The sequence below is a fragment of the Maylandia zebra genome, linkage group LG7, assembly GCF_041146795.1.
Source record: "Maylandia zebra isolate NMK-2024a linkage group LG7, Mzebra_GT3a, whole genome shotgun sequence".
In the NCBI taxonomy this organism is placed as follows: Eukaryota; Metazoa; Chordata; class Actinopteri; order Cichliformes; family Cichlidae; genus Maylandia; species Maylandia zebra.
The window spans coordinates 50,913,857-50,931,035 of NC_135173.1; the positions used below are offsets into that span (position 1 = coordinate 50,913,857).

The 17,179-nt window shown below is 37.4% G+C and overlaps 1 protein-coding gene across 1 annotated transcript in view; it reads left to right on the top strand.

Annotated features, from left to right (window-relative positions):
- The first annotated feature begins 5,665 nt into the window (after positions 1 to 5,665).
- Positions 5,666 to 17,179, top strand: part of slc45a2 (solute carrier family 45 member 2) — a 28,753-nt gene continuing 17,239 nt past the window's right edge. Inside the window, exons 1-2 of the mRNA XM_004549708.3 lie at positions 5,666 to 6,856; positions 9,406 to 9,582. Coding sequence (XP_004549765.1) covers positions 6,385 to 6,856; positions 9,406 to 9,582 — 649 coding nt within the window. The 5' untranslated portion in view covers positions 5,666 to 6,384. The remainder of the gene's footprint in view (positions 6,857 to 9,405; positions 9,583 to 17,179) is intronic.

Consider the following 17,179-nt stretch of genomic DNA (forward strand, 5'->3'; position numbering starts at 1 on the left):
GATGTAGCCATTCTTGTATTTTGCTTGTTTACATTATTGTATTTTGCACAACTCTGTTGCTTGTGAAGCTCGCACACAAGAACATGTGATGTGACAATAAAAGTGATTTGATTTGATTTGATTTGTTTTGTTTTGTACTGTCTTTCTAGAATATCATGAAATTTACATAAGTAGACTGTGATTTTACATGTCAAAGGTAAAATAACATAACATCACTGTAAATATAGTAAAACACAATTTACTTGTTTTTTAAATATATTTTTTGTACATATGCATATATAGATTGTAAAAATACATTCACAAATGTATCATGATCTCACAAATATCTGTCCGTTATTTGAAAGATCGAACTGTTGAATTCAAATGTAATGCTATGGAAAAGTATATAACATGAGTCCTATAAGCTTGTGTTACATCACATAAGTATTATTATTGTTGCTATTTAGGGCGATCGTGGCTCAAGAGTTGGCAGTTCGCCTTGTGATCAGAAGGTTGCCGGTTCGAGCCCCGGCTCGGACACTCTCGCTATTGTGTCTGTGGTCCAGACTCTTCACCTGGTGCAATATGGCAGCCTCGCCTCTGTCAGTCTGTCCCAGGGCATGCAATCCATTATTATTTAAACCAACTGTTAACTGTATATTTGTACATTTACGTATTATGATTCATATTGCCACATTCATTGACCTTGTTTATAGGTAATTTCATTGTTACGTTAAAATGTTCCTAATTTAATGTCTAAAATCACTTGGAAAAGGCAGAATCCCATGTGAAATTAGTGCAACAAACTCTATTTTCATTACTGAAAATGACTGTATTTTCATGAGAAAGTTATTTTCTGTTATTTTACGCTAGTATTTTGGCGCCCCAGCTGCCGGAATATTACCGTTTTTTTAAGATGTTTTTGTAACAGCTATTAGGCTTAATAGTGAAAACTTGGATACGGCTCCAGCAAGGCACACACATCAAAGCGTGTTTTGGAATAGATAAAAAAAAGGCTAACATTAAACTTCTGAAATGGCCTTCCCAAAGCCCCACCAACTCTCTCTTGACCCCGCGTGGATTGGAGAAAATCCAAAATAAATTCAAACTTGTACATCTAATTCTTGTTTTTAAAGCTATTCAAGATGTATGCTGTACAATCCTGGGAAAAGAACAGTTCAAAGAAATCATTGTGAATGTGTGTGTGAATGGGTGCATGACTGGATGTGTAAAGCGCTTTGGGGTCCTTAGGGACTAGTAAAGCGCAAATACAGGCCATTTACCATTTACCATTAAAAGCTCAAAATTACCGTGACATTTATGCCCATGATGAGTGCATCTGCAGCTCTGACCACAACAACTATAATGTGAAAACTGCTTTGTATTTAGAATGTCTCTTACAGTTCTTTTAATGCCCACAGACTCCATAGTGCTTACATCGGATGTCTCTACTATAAAGCAGGAATGGGGTTTAGCAAGGTAACTTTAGACTTGGGTTTTCAAAGTTAAAGAAGAGGAAAAATAAGTCTCTAATAAGGATTTTAATTGCCTTGCAACATTTTGAGCTGTTCCTCAGACTTCAGACGCTTTAGAAGTCTTGACGCTTTACTTTGTGGATCTGTCTCTTTTTCTAATAGGCTAGATCTTTTTTTTTTAAATCTTTTTTTTATTAAGTATCACTTCAGCATTCGTAAAGCTGAATATTGGGATATATTGGTTGTCTATTCTAAATATGAACATGACAAACACAAACTAATCTATAAAGTGATATCATATGCACAATGTAGAGCAGTCTCAAAGAAAGTGGATTCTCCAGTGTAGTGGTTTACATTTTCACCTAAAATAATAAAAGCTCCCCAGTTTGATCACACAAAGAGAAACCAGTCCCTTTGGCATTGTCTCAAGAAGGGCATCTGGTGTAAAAAATAAAAAATAAAAATCTGTCAAATCAAACATGTGGAGCTGCTTGCCATGATGACCCCTTGTGTGCATAAGGGAGCTGCCGGGAGCAGCATTCATTAGAAAATGAAAATGACCTTTTTCTTCTCACTTCCTACATCTGACTGCTCCCACCTTTACCCCAAGGGATCACATGCACCATCACTTGATTAACTGAAAGTACTTCTGTAGTCAACCACAAGCCCCTTGTGATTTCATGGTTTATTGTACGAGTCGTCCATCATAGCATGTGCTTTGAGAACCCTGCTTCAGAGTTTAAATGAAACCACACATTATATATAAGTGTATGTGTTCCAGTAGTCACACATATAGACTTTTATAGATACATCATATGGAAAATATTTCCAAAAAGAGTAAAACAAAGGATTGAGTAGATGCTGACATAATTAGTTTTCAGCAGTCATTTAAAGCAAACCAGTTCACTCAGTGCATCATTTGTCCAGTGGAGGTTCTGAAGTCTTAAAGCCTGTCTCCATTTTTCAAAGGCTGTCGAGCACGGCTTTTTAAATAAAGGTCACATAGATGCATCAGATTCCAAGAAAGACTATCTTATAGATTCACCGCTGTCAGTATTTACTGACTCATCATTATAAAAGTACCTCTTACTCTGTAATTTACAGTGTTGATTAGGTGAAAGTTAAATTAAAGAATCTTTGAGAAATTGGTGATGGGGCTAAAGAGATTTATTATCTTAAAAATTATTATAAGTGTCTCTTATCCATACATCTAAGGTTGTTCCATCCATTCATTTTATTTCTGTCTGCTTATAGCACATCAAGGAGTATTTTCCAAAATCGAGGGGAAAAAAGAGCAGCTATATTTCAGACAGAAAGCACATAGGCATTAGTTCTTAAACAACAGCGTATTTGTGCCTACCTCTCATACATAATGCCATGTTTCGCCACCAGAAACTGACAATGCAGAAAACAATATGTCACAATTAAATTCATTTGAAATAAATCAAGTAGTTTTCTTAACTGACACATATTTAAACTGTGCCACTTAAAGTCATCACTGGTATTATTCCATACATTTATTACATCAACAGAAAACCTCCCCCCCTCCCCCCCCCCCCCCCCCCCCCTTTCTTTTAAATTAGTTCTTATCTTGACTTAAAAAAAAGGCATATTCATCCTAATTCATAATTGGTTGTTATTAACTGGGACATATCCCGGACACCTTGAGCTTTTTTACTTTAAACACAATCAGCATAATTTTGAAGTTTTACCCTTGTAGTAGTGAAGCTGTTGATGAATTTGGGGATGTTTTTCCCCCCAAGATGAAATAGATGGTCCTCGTTAAAGGGCACAGTCGTACTTAAAGGTCACAGATTGCAGAAATTTACTCCTACATCTGTCTTCCTGAACTGTCTGAACAAAATGTTACTGAATGACACTGGCAGTGCTTCAGTTATAGCCTAGCCACACTTTTACTTTATAAAATAGCACCAAATAACCACATGCAGCCGAAGCTTTGGCCCTGACCTCTTTTAAGGTGAATAAACTTAACAAGATGACATTGTTATTCTTAGACACAGGAGAGGAAATATAACACAATTCTGGCCAACACACTACTGCAGGATTCACAGCCGGCAAAGAGTTTGCACATTTCAGGCCATGGTTCACCATTTGAGTGTATGCAGGCAAGCGTGTGACGACTGTTTTCCCATATACTTCCATAGGACTGGAAGTCTTTTTGCACTGGGTAAATTGTTCCAACCTCAACAATTAAACTATGTTTTATTATGTCTAGAGGGTAAATTAGAGAAAAAACAATGTTCTCTTAACATGGCATCCTTGGGTAAACATAAATGTCAGCTTGTTAGCTCAAAGCATTGTCCCGTGATGCGTATTTTAACTGGCACTTGTCCTTTATATGAATCTTTTAAAGACTACCAATATGAGTTCAGCGCTTCCAAACTGCCTTTTTTTTATTTGTTTGTTTTTAGGTTAAAGGAGTGGTGACTATTAAAGAAACAGGCGGTCAAAGTAAATTCTCCTGAGCCTGTTCTGATGTCATGGAGATTTGATTAAGACCACATGAAAGACTTTTTCGTGGAAATGCTAATAATTCACAGAAATCTGAATCAAGCGGTTTAGTTAATCAAATGCTATGCTGGTTTTTTTTCTTCTGATCACTCAAGATGTTTGGAAACCGCTTAATCTTGATGATATAATATGTTGCAAGAGAAGTTCAGCTATGAGATAAGGGGCATGAAATACTATTTCAAATGAATTTAAACTCATAAAAAAGAAACAAGTACAAATAGCTCAGGATTTCCTAACTTCATTTGATGTAATTGTTAGCATTTTATTCTGGACTGGACCTCTGGGAAGTGGTACGTCACTCCAGGGTGTCCTGTCACGCTGCTTAGCACTGATTTGTCCTAAAAGATTAATCCTTTATTATAGAGATGGGGACTTATACATACTGGGGACAACTGCTGGAAGATATACTTTCAGGATGAAGTCTGAATGGTTGAAGTACGAACAAAGGATGGTTTGTGTGTCACTTGCATGCAGACTGCGTGTCTCCTGGTTCATGTCCTCTGATGATACACACAAGATGCTAATTTTGAGAAAGACGCTTAACTTTGAGACTGCCCTTTAGGTAGCAGCCTTAGGTAACTGTAACTGCCAAGTATTTAGAGGTCACAGCATTCTAAGAGATTCTGCTATATCTAATGTCGTCATCCACACTTGAAGAGCTTGACAATCAGCCTTTTTCTTCTTTACTACAACACCAATAAAAACTTGGCTCCAATAAGCACATGATGAGATGGTGACAGTAAGAGAGACAGTGGATCCACACAACAAAGTAAAAATCCCAATTGTTATCTATAATGTTTACACAAGAAGTGATTTATATAACCTTAAATTAAAGCAGGGATGGAACTGAAACTAAATGGTAAAGAAAAAAGGAGATGTTCCTTAAAATAGTAGATATGAAAGCAACAGGGGTGATGAAAAATGTAACAATATTGTAACAAAATAAACTAACAAAAAAGAGAGTTAACTTATTCTGACCTAACTATGATTAAACTGAGATTAAAACAAAATCAAGAGGTTTGGGGAGGGGGTCAAAATAATACAAAAGCACCTGAGCTGCCATTAGTGCTAAATTAATATTGATACTTATGGATTGCAGTTATAGGGATTTTTTTTATGATATAGTAGTGAGGACAGTGTTTAATGATTGTAATGGTTATACAAAAAACCCTTATTGAAGATTTAAGAAATCAAATCTATTTATCACGGCTGCTATGTCTTAAGTAAAACAGCACATGATATCATGTCATAATAGGCCTTTTTCTCCAAGTGTTTCAAAACCACCCCCATGACTTGACATTTATTGATGTCAAGTCATACATTTTGTGTTTATTTATTCTAAATTGATCTGTAGCTCAAAATTTGGCATACACAGAGGCAATAATACTGTGGAGGCATGAAATATAACCAAAATGCAAGAGTTAACCGGTAATGTTACAAAGGAAGGCTGCTTAAATGTACAATTACCACCCCTCTCCTTACCCTGCCTCCAACCAAAAACTGAATACCTGCACAAAATGACATTTATTCAGTTTTGAGTTGCATAAAAAAAATCAGTCAATTAAACTAACCCCCTAAATTAGATTTGCAACAATTAGGTTTACATCATAGCTGCCATAAATTAACAGTATTTAATTTTTTAACAATATTTCGAATGACCAGAATCATTCTGTAATTGTTCATTCATCAGTATGCACAAGCTGTTTATTCAAATGTATTATTTTTAATGCCAAAATATAATTAGTGTTGTTGTCCACAAATGTTCAAATTAATTGCTTTACAAATATGCTGATAAAAAACAGTAAAGTACACTTTTGGATTAAGATCACACATTACAAATATTTACTTGCACTCCTAAACAGATAAATATTGTTTTAGCTGTTGTTTCAGTTGTACAGCACACTAGTGTGCCGGCTCACGTTTGGATAGAAAAACATGAATTTAGCTTTGTGAATTCAGTCATCTTTACTTGTTTTAAAGTAAACACTACTGGCCAGTCATTAGTGGCCAGTAGTGCCACCCATTGCCAAAACTAACTCAGCCCCATGAGCTGCCCGAGGCCTTTACTAGACAGAATAGGAAAAGCCATTCTGTAATCTCTTTAAAACACTCCCTTCTTTTTCCTCCTCCCTTGTCTTTCTCTCCTCCTCGCCGAGTCTTGCTCAGACCTTCACATGCAAAATAAAGCTGTGTGGCGCTTGAACTCTTTGCTCAGCTATGCAGTAGTGAAGAGGATTAACTCAAGCCAAGCGCCAGTTTTGGCATTTCATCCATCCCTTGGCAGACGGAGAGAGACTACCAAAAGCTACCTCTTTGCCTCTCTTCATCTAAATCTCCTCTTTACTCCCTTCCTGTTCTCTTTTTCTCCTTCTGTCCTTTACCCCCCTCATTTTCAATTATGACTCTGTTATCAGAAGATCAGTCTGTGAGGCCCCAACCCTGCCGGATCTCTGAGCCTGGCAAACACATCAGCACTTCTCTGCACCAGGACTCAACAGACTGCAATGGCAGCAATGTGGACTACGTAGACAGTGTGGAAGACTCTGTCTTCGGAGCTGTGGAGCCTCACAGGCGCTCTCGGGGGCGCCTTATTCTCCACGGCCTGGTCATGTTTGGAAGGGAATTCTGCTATGCCGTGGAGGCAGCTTTTGTCACGCCGGTGCTCCTGAGTGTGGGCCTGCCCCAGAGTCTGTACAGCTTGGTGTGGTTGATCAGCCCCATCCTGGGCTTCCTGCTCCAGCCCATCATCGGTTCAGCCAGCGACTATTGCCGCTCGCCGTGGGGCCGGCGGAGGCCTTACATCCTGGCACTGGGCATCCTCATGCTTGTGGGAATCACCCTGTTCCTTAATGGAGATGCTGTCATCTCAGGTGAGGGATCAGTGAAGAAAACTTGAGGGTGAGGAATTCAGACAGAACAAGAGTGGTGGTAGTGTGCTATCTGTAATCTTGTTATGTCAGAAAATGCTTTGAGGCCACGCTAGCTTTGATTTAAAAGTATTCCAAAGATTTACTATCAGGCTCCACTCCTGTAGCTCCCACTTTGGATTCGGGAAACAGGCACCCTCTCTACTTTGAAGAATAGGCTTAAAGCTTTCCTTTTTGATAAAGCTCGGGCTGAATCAGGTGACCCTAAGCACTCTCTTAGTTACACTGCAATAAGCTTAGGCTGCTGGGAGGGGCTTCCTGTGATGCACTTAGCATTTTTTCTTCATTCACCTTGTTTCACTCTCTGTGTTTATACACCACTCTGCATCTAATCATTAGCCATTATTAATCTATGGCTCTCTTCCACAATAAATGAATGTCTCTTTCCCCTCACGCCCAACCAGTCAGGGCAGATGGTTGCCCCTCACTGAGCCTGGTGTGAGCCTCCTGTTAAAAGGGAGTTTTTCTTTCCCGTTGTCACCAAATGCTCCTGTGATCATTGGGTTTCTTTCAAATATTGTAGATTCTTTATGTTACATACCTTATATAAAACGCATTGAGGTGATTGTTGTAGGAATTGGTTTGATATAAATACATATGAACTGAACTGATTTAGGTTTTGCTGTCTTCTTTTACCTTCAGGACAAGGTTAAGGGCAAGTTTCAACCTCTTTGTAAGACTTTTAAAGACTCTGAATCCAAATTTCTACTTGTGCACAGATTTTGGGGGATAAAATGATACATTCATCATGAAAGGAAAAAGTAGGGCCCAGAGATGCTCCATTTGAATCCATTAGACCAGCGGTCCCCAACCCCCGGGGGTTGGGGTATAAGCCTGGTATAAGTTTTATTTTGTTGTATTTATCCGCGACACCTTAAAGGCCGGTCCATGAAAATATTGTCGGGCATAAACCGGTCCGTGGCGCAAAAAAGGTTGGAGACCGCTGCATTAGACTCCAAACAGCATCACAAGAGCGTCTGCACACGAAAGAATCTGTTACCATTAAAAGCAATATTAGGTTGGGTAAAAAGCCTTCTCTTAAAAAACAGAAACACTAACTGATTCACTGCTGGCAGTGACAGCGTGTGTGTGATTGTTCAGCATCCTGTGGAATCATTCAGAGATTAAATGCACATTTGGCCATAATTTAAGTCACTCTGATTTGAAGCACATCATCCACTTAACCCGAATCATTGTTTTTGATTGAAAAATCATGAAAGCAACACTCTGCAAAAATGTGACAAACTCAGATTCAGAGGTTTGCTTTGTGAGGAATAATGGAAATCGGTGTGTATGGGCAGCTTTATTTGCTGTAAGCTGTACATTTAAAATGCAGCAATCAGCTCAACAGTAACATTCGTTAAGTGTCTTAATTGTGTGTAGTTTGAACCTTTTTCACTCTTGTGCCGTCTTTGCCTGGATATCAGCTGTCAAAACACAATTAAACTAGATGCAGTATTGTCGTGGTTAATTTCCTTTTCAATCAAACTTAGTAGCGCAGATGTTGAGAGTTTTTATACCATGCTGAACATCACATTCACAAGTCACTGCTATGAGTTTGTTGGGTTTTTTACCTCTTCATTTATAATTTTGATGGTGCAAAAATAAATGTAAAAAACCCACTCTGTTCTGATATACACACACAAAGAGAATTGTTTTTCTTCAATATCATCCAAAGTGTTCAAGGTGGTTCAGTTTAGCCTGAAGCTGTTAGAGGATTTTTTGTGCGTGTTTTCAGGCAAAAATTACAAAAATAGACAAATAAACAGCCAAGGAATTAAAGATAAAGGCTCCTGGCTTTCTTATAGCGCTCTTATGAACTATAAAGTATGTCTCCTGACGTAGGCTGGATAAGCTGATTATCTCTCCATGTTCCCCGGGGCCGTAGTAAATGCCAAAGCGGTCGTTTGACATAATGTTTTCTATTGTTGTAGCTGCCCTCTTCTTAAAGATGAAAAACCTAACGCTGGCCTGCATCTCCCAGAGTTGCTCTTTTGGTGTTAAATTGTTTTTTTACTCTTTTTTTTTTTGCGACTTCAGACTTTCTTTTTAAAGAAGTGACAAGTTAAAAATCCTTCCTTTACCTGTAGTTTTAATGGAATGATAAACCTGTCTTTCAGTATTCACTTGTATCTCTTAATGAAATGGTAAAATTGTCTTTAATAACTTCTAATTACACTTTCTCTTGTGGTGTTATTTGACATCTTTCATATCTCTAAAAGAGCAGCTTAGTGTTCAAGCATTCAGGTTTTAAAATATAATTGCTATGGCGTCAGTTGTAATAGGTTTTCTTTTTTTAATTATTGTATTGTTATTTTAAGTGCCTTCTGACGTGCTAGTCCTCTGAGGTTCTTGTGATGTGTATCAAGACTAATTAAACTTGTGAATGTGACAGATAAGGCTCCTTAGTGTACTGATGTAGTCAGTGTATTATTATTTTAATCTTTCTCTGTGGTACGTGCTGAGTGCTGATGTGTACTGTTGTTTTCCAGCACTCGTCAGAGATAGGTCTCTGAAAAGCATATGGGCCATCGTGGTGGTGATGTTTGGAGTCGTGCTGTTTGACTTTGCTGCAGACTTCATCGATGGACCCATCAAGGCCTACCTGTTTGATGTATGTTCACATGAAGACAAGGAAAGAGGTTTACACTACCATGCTCTCCTCACAGGTATGTAGCACAAACACTGTTTGGTTCTTGCTTCAATACTCACAGCTTTTGTGTTTTGTTTAGACTTATTAATGCCGGTTACGTTGGTGATTGTTTCCTTTTGATGGATTTGGACTTTAGTTTGGCAATAATTTTATGTTCATTCTGCATCTGAGCAACTCACAGTAACGCTTTATGGAAGTAAGCCTCCAAAACTTCTCCTGCTGTGACTGAGTGGGCGGAGATGCACATATAGAGGGAGTGTGAAAGTTTCAGTGAACTGTGTCTGTTTGTCAGCGTGTTAAACTGTGGGTGGAAGCTATGTCTGTTTTTTTTATTTGTGAGTGCAAACAAGAGTTCACTTGGGAAATGTTCGATAATTTCAGATATATACATATATGCTTTTCTTAGTAAATTTGTCTGTAACAATAAAAGTTAGGTCAGGCTTGGTTGAAGCACGAATATAAGAGCACAACTGATAAAACAGCTGGCTGATGATATTAGCCAATATAATGGTATAGATAAATAATTTTCATTCATCAACTAATAAATGAAAATTTAAAAAAGTAAAGAAGAGATGGGTATAAATGTCCTTCAACCATGTTATGAGTTTGGGCCTTTTCCCACTAGCGGGCACTCTTTATGACACAGAAAGAAATTTTTTTAAGGTTAATTAATAGAAAACAAGAATGTTGTACTCATAAATATACATTGATTTGTGTGTAATTTTGTCTTTCAATAAAGTAATGCATACTCTGGAAATAATTCACTAAAAATACATGCGGTTTGCCATCATATTGCGCTGTCATCTTTAATTCCATCACTGTATGCTTCATGTATATTGCTAGAAACCAACCACATAAATAATACATCCATAAGTTCCTTTCAATTTTAAAATCCTCTTTCTTCTTACCTCACGCCTCATCTCAGGGCTGTGACAAACAGAACCATGCATGCACATGCTATTTTTTTTACTGATAATGTCATAATTGCTAGCTGTCAGCAGATTAGATTTACCCTCCCATCTCCGGACAACTGACAGCGAGCTGGCTAAACAACAATAGCAACAGTTCGTTATAAGCTAACATTATGCCAGCTAATCTTAGGCTCGAGTGTTCTAAAAATCACCCTTTGATTAACAGTGTGATGATATTTCCACATAGTATGAGCTCTAACAAAGTTAGAGCTACTGGCTAACAGCAAAAACTGCAGCGCTTACTGCCTGGCTCTTGTCGTCAGGGCATGAACCACCACAGTGCCTCTTGGTGTTTCTGTCCTTGCTTGACTGTTTGCCTTCTAGTTTTAATTGTGGTGTATTTTGCCCTCTTTGAAGGCTGTTGGTGAGAACCATGCGCACATGACGTATCAGAAGAATACAATGTGATGGATGTTTCAAAATGCAGTTGGTGGCACATATGAATTTCAGTTTGCTCCCTGTTTTTCCTACAGGGTTGGGACACCTGTCAATACTCATATAAAGCCAAACATAAGATGTATAAATATCTACACAAATGTTTGTGTCATGTGCCTGAAGAAAAGAAATATCAGCCAATTTTTTAAATTTTTAAATCACCAAATGTTGGTCTCAAATTTTCTGTATCAGTCAGGATCTACTGCCAAAAGCATTTGTTAATCTGTTTTCACATGCATATGAACTTAAGTGACATCCCATTTTTAAGATCTTGCTTTGTGTACTGGCGTACAGTCATGTTGGAAGAGGAACAAAGCTAGGAGCATGAAATTGTCCAAAATGTGTTGACATGGCGTTAGCAGTTCCTTTCACTGAAACTAAGGGGCAGAGCCCAACACTGAAATCCTTGTTCTTTTACCTAGCCTACCTCTCTGTGGCTCATTTGCTGTTGTTCCAATTCACTTGGGTGGAAAGACTGTGGAATATGTAGCAAGGAAATTTCACGACTGGACTTCATTTTGCTCCTGAGAGCAATCCATTCTTTCACAAATGTTTCTAGAAGCAGTCTGCATGCATAACTGCTTGATCACCTGTGACCACGGTGACTGGAACACCTGCAATTCAATGATTTGGATGGGTGAATGAATACTTTTGGCAATATAATGCATCTGAAAGTAACAAAATAAAAAAACTGTCTCCAGCGCATCTTGCTTTATTGTTTATATTCATTTGATGATATTTCTCATGTTAAGCATAACATCTGTGTTTAGTAGAGAGGATAATGCTCTTTACAGTTTAAATGCTCTGCTCAATTTAAAAATTGCAAACACGCCAATATAAACTGTTCATTACTACTATAAGAAAAGTCTAAGCATTAACAAAGGATGGTGATTGTGTGTATTCATAAGGGATTGCTCAAATACTGTGAAAACTGTAGGGTTTTAGTGTTTTTGAGCTCAATTCTACAGTATAGTTTTACAGTTAAAAAGTCGAACACCAAACCAAAATGCAGGACAGGTGAATGAAAAATTGAGCACAACCCATCATTCAAAAGCCTGTAAAACCACTTTTAGGAGCAATAAATTGAGATGATCATTATCAGTCTCTCACATTATTATGGAGGGTTTTGGGCCCAGTCTTCTTTTTATAGTTGTTTCTGTTTATTGAGGTTTGCAGACCTTCATTCACACACATCTCTATTAAAGGTCCACTACAGCATTTTTAATCAAATTGAGGTCTGGGCTGTTCGGCTATTTTGTTGTAGATTTGCTGTTGTGCTTGAAAACGTTGCAGTGTCTCATGACCAAATTTTGATTAATCTTTCGCTGTTGGACAGATGGCTTGACATTTGACGCTGGAATACTTTGGTATACAAAGGAGTTCACTGTCGACTCAATGACTGAAAGGCCCTGTGGCTACAAAACAAGCCCAACTCATCAGCCTTCCACTACTTCTGCATGTTGCAATGTACACTATGACCAAACATCTTCACTTTGGACTGCTCTGTTCCAAAGGTCTTGTAGTTCACTCAGGTGCAACGCTGTAACCTGTGAGGTGCTCAGCGCAGGTTGTGGGATTTTTGAGTTTTGGGGCATAACCCTCTTGTCCAAGGCCAGAGCATGGAACTGCAGTGGAGCTTTTGTGTGAGTGCTCTCGTGCCTTTCATAACTTTGCTCACTACATTAGCTTTTACCCAGCACTTCATGTTATGGCCAAATGGTTGAACTGATGAATATATTTTCCCTTTTGCTGAGCAGGTTTGCACTACAAAAAGTTCTCAGGCACATATTGGATGTAGCATGACATCAACCAGCACATCAGTTTCTCCTATCAGTTTTCATTTCCGTCTGATCCTTACTTCTGATTAAATAACACGTTTAGGCACACAAAGCTGCTGCTGTGCTTTTGACAAGACTCTTTGGCAGGAGGGCGAGTTAAACGCTTTTCAGTGTGGTAAATTCATTTGCACCTCAAAGAAAAGGGGTAAAAGATTAATATTATCACTTTATTTACGTTGCTGGAGGTATAAATTCAAATATCCTTTAAAAAGTTAGTATGTATACTAGCCTGCTTGAAGATTAAAGTTAAATATAAAGTTGAATATAGTTTGATGTGCAGACTTTAAGATCCCCCCTGCTTCCCCCAATTTCCATTTCCAACATTTCTGGAAGGCAGTGTAATTCTTTTTAATAATTTGAACTGAATATAATTTGAATATAATTTCCATGTCGATACCCATAATATTTTCACATTGGATGAGTTCACAATGAACAGATAAACCTGCAGCATATTGTAGTGCAGTAAATGTGATATCTTTGTATATTTTTGTTATTTCCGATGCACTAATGAAGCATTATAAACTTAAAGAATATTTCCCAAAGTAACTCACAAAGAAAGACAGACAGGAAGTTTCTTTATGGACATGATGATGATGTTTTCGGTGTGAGCGTAGTGGTGTGCTCAGCTCAAATGTCAGCAGGCACTGGGTGGTGTGAGCATTTGAGTGAGGCAGTAATCCAGCCGTGAGCTAGTCATGTGTTACAGTCATGGGTCTTAGCTGAGAGAGACCGGAGCCAGGCACATGACTGCCATGTCTGGTATGTGAAGTTTTAGTACTGTACTGAATACTTTTACATCTGAAAGTCACGTTTTTAAACCATGTTAATCAGTATAACATGCATATTATTACTGTACAACAGGATTTCGTAAAAAAATAATTCCATCGATAGCAGGGTTGAGCTAAGACTGAGATGGTCATATGAATCCAGTTTATCAGCAACATACTAATAACTGTTTGACGAGTCATTAGTCAAGCTGAAGGCTAAGACCTCTATGTGCATGTTAAGTATTAATCTATAAAGATTTGTTTTCTAATGTTTTCGGACTTTTTCTGTGCCCTGAATCACCAGAACAGCGTGCTCTCTGTGGGTGTAGACCTCCTGATTTCCAAATGAACCTCTGGGTTTTCCTCTCCTACTTAACAAAACATAGACACAGTGGAGCTGTGACTCCCTCCATCGGAGACAGGGGAGGGTTAGGCAAGGACAAATTTGCATGTTAAGATATAATTTAGTGCAAAGATATGAGTTTTAGGGTTGTAATTAATGTCAGGAGATGAACTTTATCTGTGGACTTTTGTTTGCAGCAGTGCTTTTTAAAGCTTGCTGTTTTGCTCAGATGAGGTTGTTGGTACCACCAGGGGTACTTTGGAGAATTGGAAAAGGTGTGAAACTTGGGTTTTTTTCTTATTTATAACAATGTTAGTCCTGCATTATTCCTAAACGAATTAGGATTCTTTTTTAAATGTAGCTTTGATAAACTGCATTTGATATTCAGCATTCTTGTTTTCATTGCTACGGCAATGTGTGAGTAGGAACCCTTGATTCTAATATTTAATGAAGGATTAAATGTTACAACAGTATTCAGAGTATAGTGAAAGAACGCAATTGTATGAGGCCTTTTTGTGCAATGACAAAAGAAAGCAAAGAAATAAAAGAGACCAAGAAAAAGACCTAAGAAAGCATGTGATCATTGCAGAGAATGACAAAGACTTTATAAACCCTGTTTTTTAGATTATACAGCCAATTCTTTGTCATAAATAAGGAGATGTTTTTTGAACTATTGTATGTAAGTGATTGTCATAACAGGTTTGTTGTTTAAAAAAGCTCAATGGCTCAATCCTTTATTGTACTTTTTGTGGTGGCAAGGGGGTATTTGTCCTAATAAAATACTTCACGCTGGGATGCAGTATTTATGATGACAAAAGTTTGATAACCATGGGTTTACATTTTTACAATAAATCTATGCGCTGTTTGCAGCACCATCACGACTGAGAACAATCAGCCTTGAGTCTAACCACTTCAGCCTTTTTTTTTTACTTTTTACTTGAGTGAAACTGTAGGTGCAGACAATAGAAATCTCAACTATTACAGTGGTAGACAAGACCAGAAAGAAAAGAAAGGAACTCTCTTGAACCAGGAATTGATCCCACATCAATCTTCAAGTCATGCAGACATAAGTGAAGCGTGACTCCTGAAGTGGTTATTACTGTACCTGCCAATGACTAAAATGTAGAAAAATAGCCTCTATTGAGGTGAGCAACTATAGAGGGCTGCAGAGGCAAGAGTTAGTGGACAAAGTTAGTGATTCAACAAAAACAATCAAGTAGTTTTATAACACCAATTCATAAAAAGTTTGGATGCTGTGTAAAAACAAAATGAGACAGTCTGCAAGTCTAATAAAGTTTATTCACAATAGAGCACAAAGAACATTTTAACATTTTACTATAAGATATGAGCTCATTTTGAACACATCTCAAAATGTTCAAAGTAAGAGGTGCTAAAAAGAAAGAGCTGAATGAACATTTTACAATGAATTAGGTTATTTGGAAACATGTCAGTAACACGATTGGGTATTTAAAAAAGTGTCTTAGAGAACATCATCTACAGTTCATAGCATCCTGAAAAGATTTGAAACTCTGGAGAAATCTCTGTGGGCACAGGACAAGGCTGAAAATCAATACTGTCTGCCCGTGAACGTCTGGACCTCAGACTGCACTACACTAAAAACAGGCATGATGCGATCATTGAAATCACTGCAGGGGCTCAGAAACGCACAAAAAAGCCATATATGAACATGATCGAAGCTCATTTCAAACGGGCAAAGTGGAAATTAGAAAATCATGGGATTTTCTAATGTAGGATGGCCCCTACATCTTTCTTTGTCCTCATTCTAAACAAGTTTTCTGTGTGCTAATGTGAATAAAATAAAATTGATGAAATTTGTAAATCACTGAAATCTATTTTTTGATTAACATGTTACACAGTGATTGCCTACATTTTTTTTGAATTGCTGTGTAATTCTGTCTTTTTAATTTTGTTATTTGGTTATTTTGCTTATGGCATGTGGTCAGTTAAACACGTAATCACGTTAAAAAAGAAAACTCAGTCTCTTCCTGCCATTTTAGAATAGGCACTTTATAAGAATAACTTCATCACATTATAAAAACTATTAGTGGTGTACTTTTATGTGTTGCAAAAGCCACCAAGTTATAGAGAGGCAGTGATTCACTGAGGGTTCACTGAAGGTTCACTGAGCTATCCATAGCTCAGCAAAATTATGACGCTGACATAAAGAGACAGCTGTCTCCATTAAGCAAAATGCTCGATAATGACGCGGTCCATCTCGAGTGTGGAGGCTGTGTCGTTAATCAAAGACTGGTGTGATATGTCTCTCCAGCGTTGTGTGCGGGTGATAATTCGCTTCATAATAGTACGCTGCGACGGTGACAGACAGGCTAAATCCAGATTCCTGATGAAATATATCCATTGCCTGGATGTTGATCTTAGCTTATGTCATCTAATCTTAACACTGACATTAAAGTACAGACAATCTACATTTGAGCTTAAGCACAAACACTTGTGTTAGAAATACTCTGGTAAAAATGGAAGTATTGATTCAGGTTCTTCATGCAAATAAAAGTGAAACACTAAAAAGTAACTCTTTTTCAACTCCACAAACAGCTTTTGTGCAAACCTCATTGAACCTCCACCTGCCAATTTCATTTAACAAGCAACACTGCAAGAGTGCAAACCTTCACCGTGGCAGTTCACTCTCTGGGCAGTATTTGTATTTAAGAAAACAGTGTTGTATTTTTTATGAATTCATTTTGTTTTCATTGGGGTTTTTTAAACACACTTTCAGACGTTTGTAGTGCAGTGAAAAAAATTGCAAAGTTCAGGCTTTTGTTGTTCGTTTTGTTGAAACCTATTTTGATATACTTGACAAAATTTAGAATATATATATATATATATATATATATATATATATATATATATATATATATATTATCAATTTTATTGTTATGGATATAGTACATGTGTAGCATTCATTTAGTATTTTTTTAATATGCAATAATAAATGCCAAGTGAAAGTTTTTGCTCACCAGCTTATTTGGTTTTCCAAAAAAACAATACAATAAAATAAATTTAAAATGTATTCAGGAGCATTATACTGTAGTCTGTATAATGTATTTAAACAGTTAAAACCTGTAGTACACACTTGCAAGAATCATAGTTTCTAAGTTGTAAAGCTTTTTTGTCAATTTTTGACCAACAAATCATTAAGTTGACCTTGAAGACCTTTTATTTGTTAGCCTGACCCCACTCTACACCCCTACACAGTTTTACCAGAATTCATTCAAAGCTT